The sequence below is a fragment of the Panthera tigris genome, chromosome B1 (genome assembly GCF_018350195.1).
Source record: "Panthera tigris isolate Pti1 chromosome B1, P.tigris_Pti1_mat1.1, whole genome shotgun sequence".
Taxonomy (NCBI): Eukaryota; Metazoa; Chordata; class Mammalia; order Carnivora; family Felidae; genus Panthera; species Panthera tigris.
In genome coordinates, this window is record NC_056663.1 from 140539529 (window position 1) to 140553786 (window position 14258).

Genomic DNA, 14258 nt, shown 5'->3' on the forward strand with positions numbered 1-14258 from the left:
ACAGCTAGTAAGTTTAGAGTTGGATTTTGAACCTGATCGAGATGGGCTTCAGACTCAAAACCACCATCCTGTATGACATTGGTATTCATTGAGCACCTAAGAATCAGCATTTCCTTCAAATATCTTTTTCTTCAACTCTGAAAGTTAGGAACAACAGTGTGTGCATCCTCTTTGAGGTTAAAGAGCTGTGAAGGGAGGCAGCCAAGTCTGCCTCATCCTCAAACCCATCTACTGTCGCCATTGCCAACATCAGCATCACCACCACCACCACCATCACGAGGCTGCCTTTGCTAATTAGCCAGGTATGTCTTTATTCTCCCTTCCTCATTCCTCAGATTATCAACTCCTCGAAGTCAGGAAATAGGTAGTTTTACTCATCTTTGTAACCTCATCACCTAGCACAGTTACTGGACCATGGTTACCATGTAATAAATACTCGAAGGAATAAAGAACCTAAGAGTTGGTTTGACAGCTAGCAACCAAAGAAGGTATTTTATATGAGGATACCATTTAATACCTGTTTAAATAGAATTCGCAGTGCATGATCTAGGTTTTCTTTGGAGACTTAGGTCTCCAACACGAAAGAAAACAAAATGTCTAAATCTTCCCCATTGGCAATCTCCAAACCTCTTGTGAGGAATGTGGCCAGGAGCCAGTATAGGCCAGTTCTGCTCTGGCTTGCTGTAGTTCTCTGAAGGGAGGTGTGAGTTTGGCTCCTTCTCACTCCCCACTCAGGACCTTTGTTGTCCCCCACCTCCCTACTCTGGCAGCATGTTTGCTTCTGTAGGAGCTGATTTGATCTCAATGTCCTTTTTCAAAGTTCTCTTTCGCCTGTGGTCCGTAACCTATCAGTTGTTACTTCAGGGCGAGCTCAGAGCTCTGCAAATCACTCCGGGCCATCCTTTATTGCCACATCCGGTCCCACAAAGCTCGTGCCGAAAGACGACTCACGTAGGTTTTGAAGGCCCCGTTTCTCTAACGCATGGTTGTGTTTTAAAATGCATACAGCTGAATGTGCTGTTTCAGTGTCTTGGGTCTGGGGGTTTGGGATTTCTTTTTACAGTTTACGGAGAGAGCCATTCAGGGCTACTCCTCGCTTGTAACCCTCCTCCTCACTTGAACTTCTCCTCTCTACCACTTTTTGACTTTATAAAATCCACAGCAACAGGCAAACTCTGGTCTCAGAACAGGGCTGGACTTCTGGCAGGCATAAAGCTGAGTTTGTTGAAACCAGAAGAAAATCTAGTACGAGTAAAAGAGCTTATACAGGGGCGCCTGGGTAGCTCAGTCGGTTGAGCGTCCAACTTCAGCTCAGGTCATGATCTCACGGTCCGTGAGTTCGAGCCCCGCGTCGGGCTCTGTGCTGACAGCTCAGAGCCTGGAGCCTGCTTCTGATTCTGTGTCTCCCTCTCTCTCTGTCCCTCCCTTGCTCATGCTCTATCTCTGTCTCAGAAATAAAAAAAAATAAATAAAAAAAGAAAAAGAGCTTATACACCAAGCAACTTTCATAGTCCCTTTCATAGTCCCGCAGGAGACGTACGGAGAGTGGGTGGGAAAGATTTAAGTTTGTCAGTTTGCCAGGGTGGAGTTGAAAAGAAATCTGGGGTACTTTCCGTGGTTCATAAAACACAAGGTTTCAGAGGCAGGAAATTGCCAAGACTCCGCTTGATCTTCTTTCCTAATTACAAACTAGAAGAGTTAGCTTTACAACATCCCCAAATCCCCCAAGTGAATCAACTATAAGCAATTGTAGCTTTTCCAAACCAAGCCAGAGAATAACAGCTAACATTTATTGAGCACGTAAGACAGCAGGCCCTGTGCTAAGTGCTTTACCTAAACAGACTTATTGAAACCTCACACCTATTTGAATCTGAATGATGTTATTGCCATCCCGGCCCTGCAGCTAAGGAAACTAAGGCATAGAAATGTTTAAAAAAAAAAAAGCTACTCACTCACATGGCACACAATCATCAACTGGTGGGCAGAAAATAAGCCTGGGGAACTTGTCTTCAGATCCTGCACACCTAACCACTGACGTGCACGTATTTGACAAGATGACACTGATTTCATCGAGCGTTTTCCTTGAAAAGGCCCAAGGCCAGTCTTAGAGTTATTATCACTGTGCATATCATTTCTTTATTTTCTCGAATGTTTATTTTTTGAGAAAGAGAGAGAGAGAGAACGAGAGAGCAGGGGCAGGGGAGAGAGAGAGAGACAGAGGATCCGAAGTAGGCTCTGCACTGACAGCAGAGAGCTCCATGGAGGGCTCGAACTCACAAACTGTGAGGTGAGCCAAGTCGGACTTGAGCCAAAGTCAGCCTCTCAACCGACTGAGCCACCCAGGCGCCCCTCATTTCTTTATTCTGCAAGTGCGTTTTGAACACCTACTATCTGCTGTTTGCTGGGCAAACCTATACTTACGGACTAACTACTTTTGACTGAGTTCAATTCTTCAAATGCTTCATTCACTTAACCCTCACAACAACTCTTTACGGTAGATGCTTTTATTACAGCCAAGAACTGAACTGTAAAGAAGTTAAGTATTCGTCAAATACTTACTGGTATAAATACTGCTTTAACAGATAGTGGAGTAATGAAGGCACCATTTCAGTCTCACTGGATCTGACTCTAAAAGCCATGCTTTAAAGACAGATTATCAGGGGGGCCTGAGTGGTTCAGTCAGTTAAGCAGCCGACCTTGGCCCCAGTCATGATCCTCTCAGTTTGTGGGTTTGAGCCCTGCATTGGGCTCCGTGCTCACAGCTCAGAGCCTCCTTCGGATTCCATGTCTCCCTCTCTCTTTGCCACTCCCCTGCTCACACTCTCTCTCGAAAATAAATAAACATTAAAAAATTTTTAAAGACAAATTGTTAAAATTAGAGGTTATCAATTAGAATTAGAAAAATGGAAAAATGGAGAAGATACACAAAAGTCTGAATTATGCTATCTTGAAATTTCCTTCAATACACTCTCAGAAACAGGCTCATGAATCCCCTATTCAACATCTTCATTTGTCATTTTGTAGCTCCTAATGAGCTACATTATCCCTCTAGAACGAGGCATGCCAACCTCCTGCCTTCTGCAGCTCACCAGTCATGGAGTCCAGGACTCCCTCCAGCTTGCTAATTCTCTCTTCTTCACGGTCCTCGGGGCCTCAACTTGGAGTGTGCTGAGATGACCTGAATGTACTCACTTGGGCAGGTGATCCATGGAAGAGTTAATGCAGATGGTCTTGGGAGTCATGAGAAACAAGAGGATTAAGTTAAATGATCCATATATTCCATTAAGAATTTTACAACAACAGTAAGATGCCCAGACCATAACAAATATTCTATAGACAATATAATGAAGATGTTTCCAACAGTTCAGATTTGGCCCAGTTATTCTGAAGCAATTAAAGCAGACTTCGCCTTTGGGATACAGAGCCGTGGGGTCCACTTTGAACTCGACCTGCCACCTTGTGGAAATTGAAGGCAATAAAAACATGGCCTTTGAATAGTACGCTGTGATAATAATATGATCTAAGCCAACATTGAGGGCTTAGCATATGCTATGTACTATGCTCAATGCTTTTTAAATGCTTTCTCATCTACTTATCAAAATAGCTTTACAAGGCAGGAACTGTTATTGTCCCCAATTTAAAGGTGATGAATATGTAACTTAGCAAGGTAAAATAACCTGCCTAAGGTCACAGATCTGGGCAGCATGACCCCAGGGCCCATGCACTTAACCATGGCACTGCCTGTGCCCTCTACTGCCCCTCTCATTTTTGAATTGTATTTAAATATTTAAATAAGCATTGTAGTTCTTTGGAAGGATCACTAACAACAACCCTCCATCTTGAGAGGGCCATGTTCCATCACAATCATCAGAATTGTGCATTGAGCAGCTACCAGCTGGTCCAATGCATGCAAGGCAAGAAGGATGGGAGTAGAGGGTTGCAGGAGGAGAGCTTTCCTGGGAGTCTCTCATTATTTCAGTGTTCTTTCTCTTTGCAGCTTTCTATTAAGGGGTCATCACTTCCTTCAGGTTCTCACGTTCCTCCTCCTCACTCACACACAGACACCAATAGGCCCAGATCCTAAACCTTGGCCTCCCTGCTGTGTAACCTTGGGCTAGTAACCTAACCTATCTGGGCCTCATTTTCCTCATCTGTAAAATGGGGATAACACTGATATGTATAACCATGCTTAGTTCCATAAAGTACTTAAGATAGATAAATAACATTACAACTCTGAGAATAAATGAGATCTAAAATATCTAGCATAGTACTGGCACATAGTAAGTTCTTGACTCATATACACAACAAAAATTGATTATGCTACATAAACTCTACAATTCTTTGTTACATTTGAGTAACATTCAATACTTCAGAAGGTAGCTGTAATCATTTTTTCCTGCGCTCCTTACAACAATCTGATACAACTGGCAGAAAAGGTCTATTACCCCACTTTACAAATCATTGTCATTAAAATTTATTATGTACCAACTATGAATAGGGAACTGGGCTAGGGATTTAGAGATATAGAACACACACTGGCATTTACAATGGGTTCGTGGTTGTTCTTTGTCGTAACAGAGTATGCAGTCAATCCCTGGGAAAGGAAGAGTATGAGATAATAGAAAAAATATATATTGGTCTTTATCTCTGGCTCCTGGCACAGAGCTCTTAAAACCCTTGTAATTTCCTAAGTGATAAGAGTACTTTTACTCTTATTGACTCTTATTTACTCTTATCACTTATTGACTTATCAATAAGTGATAAGTCTTTTACTTTAATATTTGGTCTTTGCTAATGAGGAGGAGACTCTGGAAGGGTTCCAGATGGTTCCTGGATGAGGGCTGGTCACCAGAAAGACCAAACCGTGATTAGAAGCTGAAAATGTTCACCCCTGCCTCCCACTCTCTTGAGAAGGGAGAAAGGCTGAAAACGGAATTAATGATTGATCATGCCTGCATGATGAAGTCTCCATAAATACCCCAACTGTATGGAGCTCAGAGAGCTTCCAGGTTGGTGAACATGTGATGGTGCTGGGAGACAGGTGCCCCAGGAGGGGGCAGGGAAGCTCCTCGCCCCTTCCCACACACCTTGCCCTATGCATTTCTTCCATTTAGAGTTCATCTGCATCCTTTATTATATGCCTTTGTAATAAGCTGGTAAGTGTAAACAAATGTTTCCCTGAGTTCGGGGAGCCTGTCTAGCAAATTAATCACACCCAAGGAACCTCCGATCCATATAGGCAGTGGGTCAGAAGCACAGATGACAACCTGGACTTGTGATTGGCATCTGAAGTTGGCAGGGGGCAGTCTTGTGGGACTGAGCCCTTAACCTATGAGACCTAATGCTAAATCCAGGTAGATGCTGATAGAACTGAGTTGAATTGTATGACATCCAGCTGGTGGTGGAGCATTGCTTGTTGGAACCCCCGCCCAACGTTGGAAATTGGTGATCGGCACCCATTAAAGAGAAAAATCCAGGTTGTTCCTAGTTTCATGACTGGAGATGAAAGCTACCTCTGTGGCCATAGTGAGGCACTATAGCTTCAAAGAAGCCTGGGGCAGGGAGGGGAGGGTGGTGCACCTGGGTAGCTTAGTCACTTAAGCATCAGACTTCAGCTCAGGTCATGATCTCATAGTTTGTGGGTTCAAGCCCTGAGTCGGGCTCTGTGTTGACAGCCCAGAGCCTGGAGCCTGCTTTGAATTCTGTGTCTCCCTCTGTCTCTGCCCCTCCTCCACTTATACTCTGTCTCTCAAATATAAATGAATGTTAATTTTTTTTTTTTTTAAGCACAAGGGGTAGGGAGCCAGATGAAATTATGCTTTCCTTACTTCCTTGAGGGCAACGTTGTGGCCTCCTAGAATGATGACTTTACACAGTGGAATGATACGTGACAGTCAACATAAATAAAATACATGACATGCAATGATATGGATATCATTTTACAAAATAATGTTAAATGAAAAAAAGAAGTCCCAGAGGCTTAATTAGTAAAGAAAAACAAATTGAATGAAAAATGATATAAAAAGAAAGCAAGGGGACAATGAACATGTAATTCGAAATGAAAGGTCAGGTGGGGAGATGGAGGGAGGATGGCAGATGAAGGTCATGTGGTTGGTAGTAGTTTAAGGTCCTAGTATTCATGTTGGAGAGTGCTTTCCAAAATGCTTATTACATTACAGAGATCAATAAAGAGAGAGAAGAATGAATGGGAGAGAAGGACAAAGGAAACAGACAAGGAAGGAGGAAGGAAGGAAGGAAGGAAAGAAGGAAAGAAAATGTATGTGGGAGAGTGCTAGTGAAGCAAACCATTTTTCCAGAGGAAAAGGGAACAGTTAGTATCAAAATCCAAAGGGGGTAGGGATTACTTCTCCATGAGTTTGGAGAATGTGACCAAGATTAAAATCTTGTAACGCCATTTCAGGAATTTAGCTTGATGTTAAGTAAAGGAGAGCCTACAGGTGTTTGAATTTGTTGCTTCTCCAGAAGTCCCAATACCCTGGCCAGCTTCATAATATATTCCTTTCTACAGTGATGGGTAGTGTGGAAGAAGTGCTCTGCATATGGGTAAAATTTCTGAACTTTTCTCCAAGTCTACCTTTAGTGTAGTGATGTTAGTTTCTTTTCCCAAGCCTGGGAAGCGGAGATTCAGGTATACCTACAAATGTTTAAAAAACTGCCCTAAATTCACTTATATAGGTCAAAGGCGTAGGGGAAAAAGAACTTCATTCACCCAATAAAGATTTATCATGTGCCTTTTATGTGCCAAGCATGTTCTAAGAATTAGGAATATTGCAGTGAATGCAACAGACAAAAACCCCTGCACTCAAATAACTTACATTGCAGGGTTGAAAGGAACAGTGAACCCAAGGCAGGATAAATTCTAAGGCAATTAGTGGCTAAGAGCCTGGACACTGGAGTTGGCTGCTGGATTTAAATCCTGGCTCTTCCAATGGTCAAGCTCCTTAATTTCTCTAAGGTTCCATTCCTGTATCTGTGATTTAGTGTCTACATTGTAAAGTTCCTTCAGGATTAATGATTTGACATATACAAAACTGTTTAACATAGTGCCTGATACATAGTAAGTACTCAATGAGTATTAGTAATGATTTACTGCTTGGTGAGACACTCATTCACTAAATCAAGCCAAAATCATGGAGCAAACTTGACACCTAACTACCTTGATTACCATATTCTATTAGTTTTATCTTTTAAACATTTCTTAAGTGTGTTCATGGGTTTTTGTCCTCCCTTGCCATTATCTTAGCTCAGGCTGATACTTCGAGACTTGATTAGAGAACTTGCCAAGGGAGCTCCTGCCTCTAGCTTTCTTCTCCCAAACATCCTTCTCCCTTGAGCAAAAATTTGACATCATTTCCCCGATTGAAATCTTCCTGGAATGCTCCTTCCATCCATGACTCTCCCTTGCTTGAGACTCTTTAGCATGAGACAGTTGTGATCTGGCCCCTGCCTATCACCGGTCACCATACCCCCACCTTGTTTTTTAAGCCTCCATACATAACCTTTGGGTAGCGCTGTGCACACATTGTGCTAGTTCATAACTCTGTGACTTTGCAAGTGCTCTCAGCTATCTGGAGAGCCTCTCTTCTTCTTCTTTACTGGTGGAGTTTGTAACCTTCGATAGGCTGAATTACTGATCCAGCCTCCATACCACTTCCGTTTCTTACACAATGTTATTTCCCTCAATGCACGTGGTACATTTGTGCTGTGATTATATGCACACGCCATGCTCCCTGAACAGATTTTAAGGTCCTTGGCGAAAGGAAATGAGTCTCAGTCCCCTTGGTGCATCCAATACCTACTTAGCACAGAGCTTGGCACGTGGTAGATAAACCGAAGTCTGTTGAAGAACGCTGCAACGCTGTCATGGTCGTTTTGATGTTGCTTGGTAATAATAATAATAACTTGGTAATTGAGCACTTAACCATAGGGCTAAGTGCTTCAAAGGCATTATCTTTCTTAATCTTTTAAACACCCTATGAGAAAGGTAGGTGCTATAATTATCACCATTTTACAGATGAGAAAACTTCGGTTTAGCAGGGTTTAGAAGTTTTCAGGGTCACAGAACTAGTAAGCGGTAGGGCAGGAAGTCAAAACTGGCAGGTGTGCCTGACTCTCAATCTTTGTGCTTTTTTCCTGTATGCAGTCTGGAAATCCCAGAACAAGAAATAATTTGCTCTCCTTCTGAAAGTTCTCAGAATGTTTGCCAGTGGAATGCATTGATTAAAAGCTCTGGATTCACACATCCCTATTTTTAGTTCTCATACATTTATCATTTCTATTCAAGTCCAGACTGATAACTCCAACTGGAAAGTTTTACCTCATATATTTCATATTAGTCAAGGTATTTGATATTAGGTCCCTTTCAAAGATAACATGAAGGATTTTCTTTAAATGCATAGTTTTGCCAACTTATTTTAGAGGAAAAGAAACTTTAAAGAATTGATTCTACATAGCCATTCTGGGAAAGTAGTATTTAGCATGAAACAACTACAATTCATGCTTGCCATTTTGACAGGAAGTGGTTAGATTAATAGTTCAGCAGATGTTTTCCGGGGGCTGAAATAACTTATCATGCACTGCCACTCCTATAGCTTGATCACAACTAGAAAGAGCAGGCCAGGATTACATTCATTTTATTCCTTTCTTAAAGATAAATGCGATTAATAAGGTAATACATAAAGTAAAGCAGCAATAGCTTTTATAACAAAAATGCGTTTTAAAATATCATTAATTGTTAGCGACCAGCAAGACAATGTTGGTATGGGCTAAAAAACAGACAAATTACCTTTAACAAAGGCAACAGCTTTTATTAATGCTGCTTACACATTCAATGTGTTAGAATTCTGCAAAGGTTCTCACTTCCTAAGCTGAAATATAATTTATCTTGTATTAGTAGATCCTTAATACCACTTAAAAATTTCATTTATGAATTCCTACATGATGCTGAGATGCTCTGCTAGAATCACTTTTTGTCGTTATTATGGAACGATGGAAGTGTGTGTTAGGAAAACAGGTTGCTGTTTACGCTTGCTTGGGGTTTTCAAAACTCTGAGAAAGGAGTAAGAGCTGTTGGAAAGGCCCGTTGTGGGAGCAGCGGCCTTCGGAGATTGCGTTCTTCACTCAGTCATCTCTTCCACAGATCTTCAAGAGCGTGGTTTCATAGTTTCCAGAAGTATCTGACTGTAAGGAACAGGACCGATGGAGAGAAGGACAGATATAGCATAAATAATGAGGGGACCAAAACGAATGAAATCCCACAGTTCTGGGTGATTCAGTGGGGTGAGACTCATGACTTGTCCTATTTTGTGAAATCCATCTGTAATTCTGTTATTCATTCATACCTGAGTGTGCTTATGTTCCAGCCTAGCATCTTCTTTACAATATATAATGTTTAAATTCTTCCTGATTCATGGCAGTTAAATTTCAATTTGGATTTGAAAAATAAGATTGCATCGATTATGTAACATTACATAATATTACGTTTCTAACAAAACTTTAAAAATGATAAACTTAATAACATATTAATATTCATCAAACACTTGCTCTTGGAAGGGTTAACTACTTTAACCTTATAACCCTTATGACCCTATGCAGTAGGTAGCCTAAGTATGTCCATTTAATAGACAGATAAAATGAGAAAAACAGAGGTTAGGAAATCATATAGAGACTAATGAACAGGTAGGGCCTGGCCCCTTAACACCATACTACATTGCCTGACATTCCCAAAGTGCATACTTCTCAGTTCCTTTCCCCTAGGCTAGCCGAAAAAGATCTTTGTTTAGACAGACAACGTGTGAGATTCAGGCTTGTGTACAAAGATGCCATGTTTGCTAGGCAAAACAGGTAAAACTTTTGCATAGCATTGGAGGTAAAACTTGGCTTTTAATCTAGACTGTTTAAAATCCTCACACTATTCTCATTTTATTCAAGGCAACTCAAACAGTGAGCACTTCTTACACCCAAGTTTCACACCAGGATAAATATTAGAGTAAGCAGTAATGCAAAAGACACAATGAAGAAAGGTTATTTAGAGGTTATGTGTTGCTTTCACAATGAGACACAATAGGCGTTAATATACATTCTCTTATTTTATATAGACTGTGGTTCTTCCTCTGTTGGGCTTTCCAAGTTTTGCTCTGCCAGATGTAATAATCTCTGGAACTGCAGATAAACCAACAGTGCTCTCACTGGGTGTTAAAACAGCTCCCTTTACCATCTCCGACCAAGTTGTAAACAATTATTAGCGGTTCTATCAGTTAGACAAGAAAATACATCCAAGTAGTTACAGGTGCCTGGGTGGCTCAGTCGGGTAAGTGTCTGACATCAGCTCAGGTCATGGTCTTACATACAGCTCATGGGTTTGAGCCCCGCGTCGGGCTCTGTGCTGACAGCTCAGAGCCTGGAGCCTGCTTCAGATTCTGTGTCTCCCTCCCTCTCTGCCCCTCCCCTGCTCGCACTCTGTCTCTCACTCTCTCTCTGTCTCAAAAATAAATAAACATTAAAAAAAAATTTAAGAAAAAGAAAATACGTCCAAGTAGCTTAACATAAAATGCAGATCCATTCTCAGTACTAAACAAATGTTCATCCTTTCTTCTACCTCTATACCTTTATGCCTTCTAGTCAAATGGCTATTCTAGAAATTTTACAACCACAAAAAAGTTAATGTATTTTCAAAGCCTTTGAACATAATTTATGTCTTCCGAATTAGGCCATATTCATTGCTCTTAAGAAGTTAAATGTCTGTGTTGGTGTATTTTAACAGTGGTACCACTGATTCTTTCTTCTCCCAACTTTGATCCCATCTTTTATTCTCTACATTTAATCCATCCTGCCAATTATTTCTTTGCAGTGGTTTTTACGTTATTCCTTTTTCCATTCTGACCATGACAAATCTGCTTTAGGCTCCCATCTCTTGTCACTAGTTTCCTTGGCTCTAGATTCCTCACCTGTGTTCTCCCACTGTTAATTCTTACTGTTCTCAATTCTAAGCTTTTTTCTCTTTTATATTTCTTCTCTTCTATACTCTTACCTATATTTTCTCCTTAGAGGATTTTCATTCACGTCCAACTATTCAGTAACATAACTGACTCTGAAAATATATCTTATACCACTAGCTCCTGACATGACAATTCCACTTCCATGTTTCGAAGACATCTCTAACTCAACACGTGTAAAACCAAACTCATGAACTTCTCCCCCATTCCCAAAAAAGAAAAGTAAAAAAACAAAAACAAACAAACAAACAAACAAACAAACACACCTAAAGCCTGACCTTCGTGCAGGGAATGGCATCACTATCTGTTCCCAAGTTAGAAACCTGGAAGTCATCCTTGACACCTTTTCTTTGTTGTTCCTTCTACCAAGGTAACACAACAAGTCCCCTAAGTTTTAATTCCTAAATATCTTTTGAGCCTTTGCTCTTTGATCTCTTTGCATTATTACTTTGCAATCCCCAGTTGTAGCAGCTCCAATATGACTAATAAAAGAACTCAACACCCCCAAATCTCTTCCTTCTTCTCTCCAATGCATTGTCTGTGATCACAGGCATCTTTTCAAAATGTACTTCTGATCATGACACTATGCACTTAAGTGGAAAACTCTTCAAGGTTCTTGGGCTCAAGACAAAATCTTCAAAGGTTGACAAATGGTCCTGGGTGATCTGGTCCCTTCAGCCTTATTTCTCATTATGTTTCTTTACCATGAGGTCTTTCCCCTTGTAATTCCTTTTCCTTTTGTTGAAATGCTTTACTGATTCTCCAACCCCACAACCTTTGTCTACTCATTTTTAGAACTCAATCATAACTTCTTCACGGAAGCTTTTCCTATCCCTATCCTATGGTCTGACAGCACTGTATCTCTTTCCTTTACATTTGACATAGTTGTAACTTTACATTTATTTGTAATTCCATAAGGACGGGGAAACTTTTTTTTTCTTTGCTTGTAATTGTAACTCTGATCCAGGTACATAATATGCATTTAGTAAATATCTCTAGTGGATGAATGAAATACAAATTCTGTGACCTCAAAACTCTCTTTCATCTGAATTCATCTTGCCAGTTGGATTTTGTTTTTCAGTATTCCCCAAGGTAGATCGCCTCATCAATCAAGTGCCTTACTGCTTCTGTCCCTCCTACTCCTAACCATACATACATTTCTAGAGCATTCACCTGAGTCCCTGTTGAGCAGCATAGCACCTGGCCCACAGGAGGCACTCAACACAAGCTTATTAAACCTCAAAGGTAGGCTCAAGACCCACTTCCCCAAGAAACATTCCCTATCTAACCCCAAACTTCTTTACTCTGAATTCCTGTGTTGCTCTCCTCTGTACCACAGTATTTAATTTAATTGTATGTTGTTTATAGTATATTCTTCTAATTATCTTACTTATGGTCACCTCAAATCTCCACATAGACTATGTGTTGAGGATGGCTACTATGATTTCCATTAAGACCTTGGAATTGTACTATTTATTAAATAGCTACTTAGTTTGTTGCTCAGTGAAATCTTATTAATGTAATTTTATCCAAATTTTGTATTAATGTCTTACTACTAAGTAATGAGAGGGACACATTTGTGTTTCCTATTCTCTCTCTCTCTCTCTCCTCCTCTCCCCCACCAATCACCAACACCAGAAAGGTGTAATGAGCAGAAAAATGAGCAGAAAAATGTCCAAACTATAGGCAGAAGGAAGAGGAGGCAGAACCAAAAGTCGGGTGATATGCAATTATAGAAATTTAGAATTATAGAAATTTAATTTAATTTAATTTAATTCTATAATTTAGAATTATAGAAATTTAAACATCAAAAAAATCCTATGTGTCAGTATTGAAAATGTAACGAGATTACTTAATAATAATGTTATACTTAATAGTATACTTAATAACACATTTTCTTTTGTTTGTCATTTTTGCAATGTGATTTGTGCTTCTGAAGTTTTATTTAAAAATTCTTTCCTTGCTCCTGGGTCACAAAGGTAACTCTTGTATTTTCTTGGATTAACTTTCTAATTTTATCTTTTATCTTTGGGTTTTTAGTTCATCTGCAGTTTACCAATGATATGGGGTTGGGCAGGATCCAGTTTTATTTTTCACTGTAGAATCGACCAGATTTCCCAAATACATTTTTACTAAATTATCTGTCCCTTCCCTACTGATTTATGGTGTTCCCTCTATCCTATGAGTTTCCACAAACAATTGAATTTGTCTCTAAGGTCTCCATTCTGTTCCATTGCTTAATTTGTCTGTTCTTACTCCAAAACTACACTTAAAACAATAATGGCTTTGTACCATGTCAGTCTCTAATAGGACTAGCCCTTTCCCTATCTTTACTCTTATTTTTTTTTTAAGTTTATTTATTTATTTTTGCGAAAGAGAACACAAGCAGGGGAGGAGCAGAGAGACAGAGGGAAACACAGAATCAGAAGCAGGTTCCAGGCTCTCAGCTATCAGCGTAGAGCCCAACGTGGGGCTTGAACCCATGAACTGTGAGATCATGACCTGAGCCAAAGTGGGATGCTTAACCGACTGAGTCACCCAGGTGCCCCTTTACTCTTATTCAAGGTTGATTAATCATGAATCTTTATTCCTTCACATAAATATTAGAGTAAGTTAACCAAGTTCCTCAAAGAAATCTAGCTGGAATATTGATCGAAATTGCATTTGATTTATATGGCTTACTTTGAGGAATTACTGACATCTTTATAATATCCTATCATATTACTCAAGTGATATGAACCAGCTCTCCATTTACTGACATATTTTATGCTCTTTAGAACAGTCTTAAAGTTTTCTCCATAGAGTTATATAGTTTTTGTTTCTATTATGAATGGTAGCTTAATTCTGATTATATAGTCTAAGAAGGACTATTAATTTTTACAGGTTGATCTTTAACTGGCAACACTGTGGAATTTTTATTACTGATAATAATTTATAATTCCTGTTGATTTTTTCTAGAAAGATGATTGTATCTACTGAAAATAACGGAAGCTTCAACACTTCCCTTTGAATCTTTACACATATTTTTTTCTTCCTTTCCAATACTGTCCAGGACCCCTAGTCCTCTGTAAGATAGCATTAAGGTATATTAATGGTAGTAGTAGCGTGGTATGTATTAGTATGTAGGGAATATTATTGTTCTGATCCTTATCTTAAAGGAATTGCATCTAAAGTTTCTCCACCGAGTATAAATATGTATTTGTTATAATATGTTGGTATGTAAGCTTTATCAATTTAAGGAGG

General features: G+C 39.8%; 1 protein-coding gene across 1 annotated transcript in view; it reads right to left on the reverse strand.

Moving 5' to 3' along the window:
* Nucleotides 1-8637: 8637 nt before the first annotated feature.
* Nucleotides 8638-14258, reverse strand: part of ANXA3 (annexin A3) — a 52998-nt gene continuing 47377 nt past the window's right edge. The window contains exon 13 of the mRNA XM_042984323.1: nt 8638-9201. Within this exon, the coding sequence (XP_042840257.1) occupies nt 9142-9201 (60 nt within the window). The 3' untranslated portion in view covers nt 8638-9141. The remainder of the gene's footprint in view (nt 9202-14258) is intronic.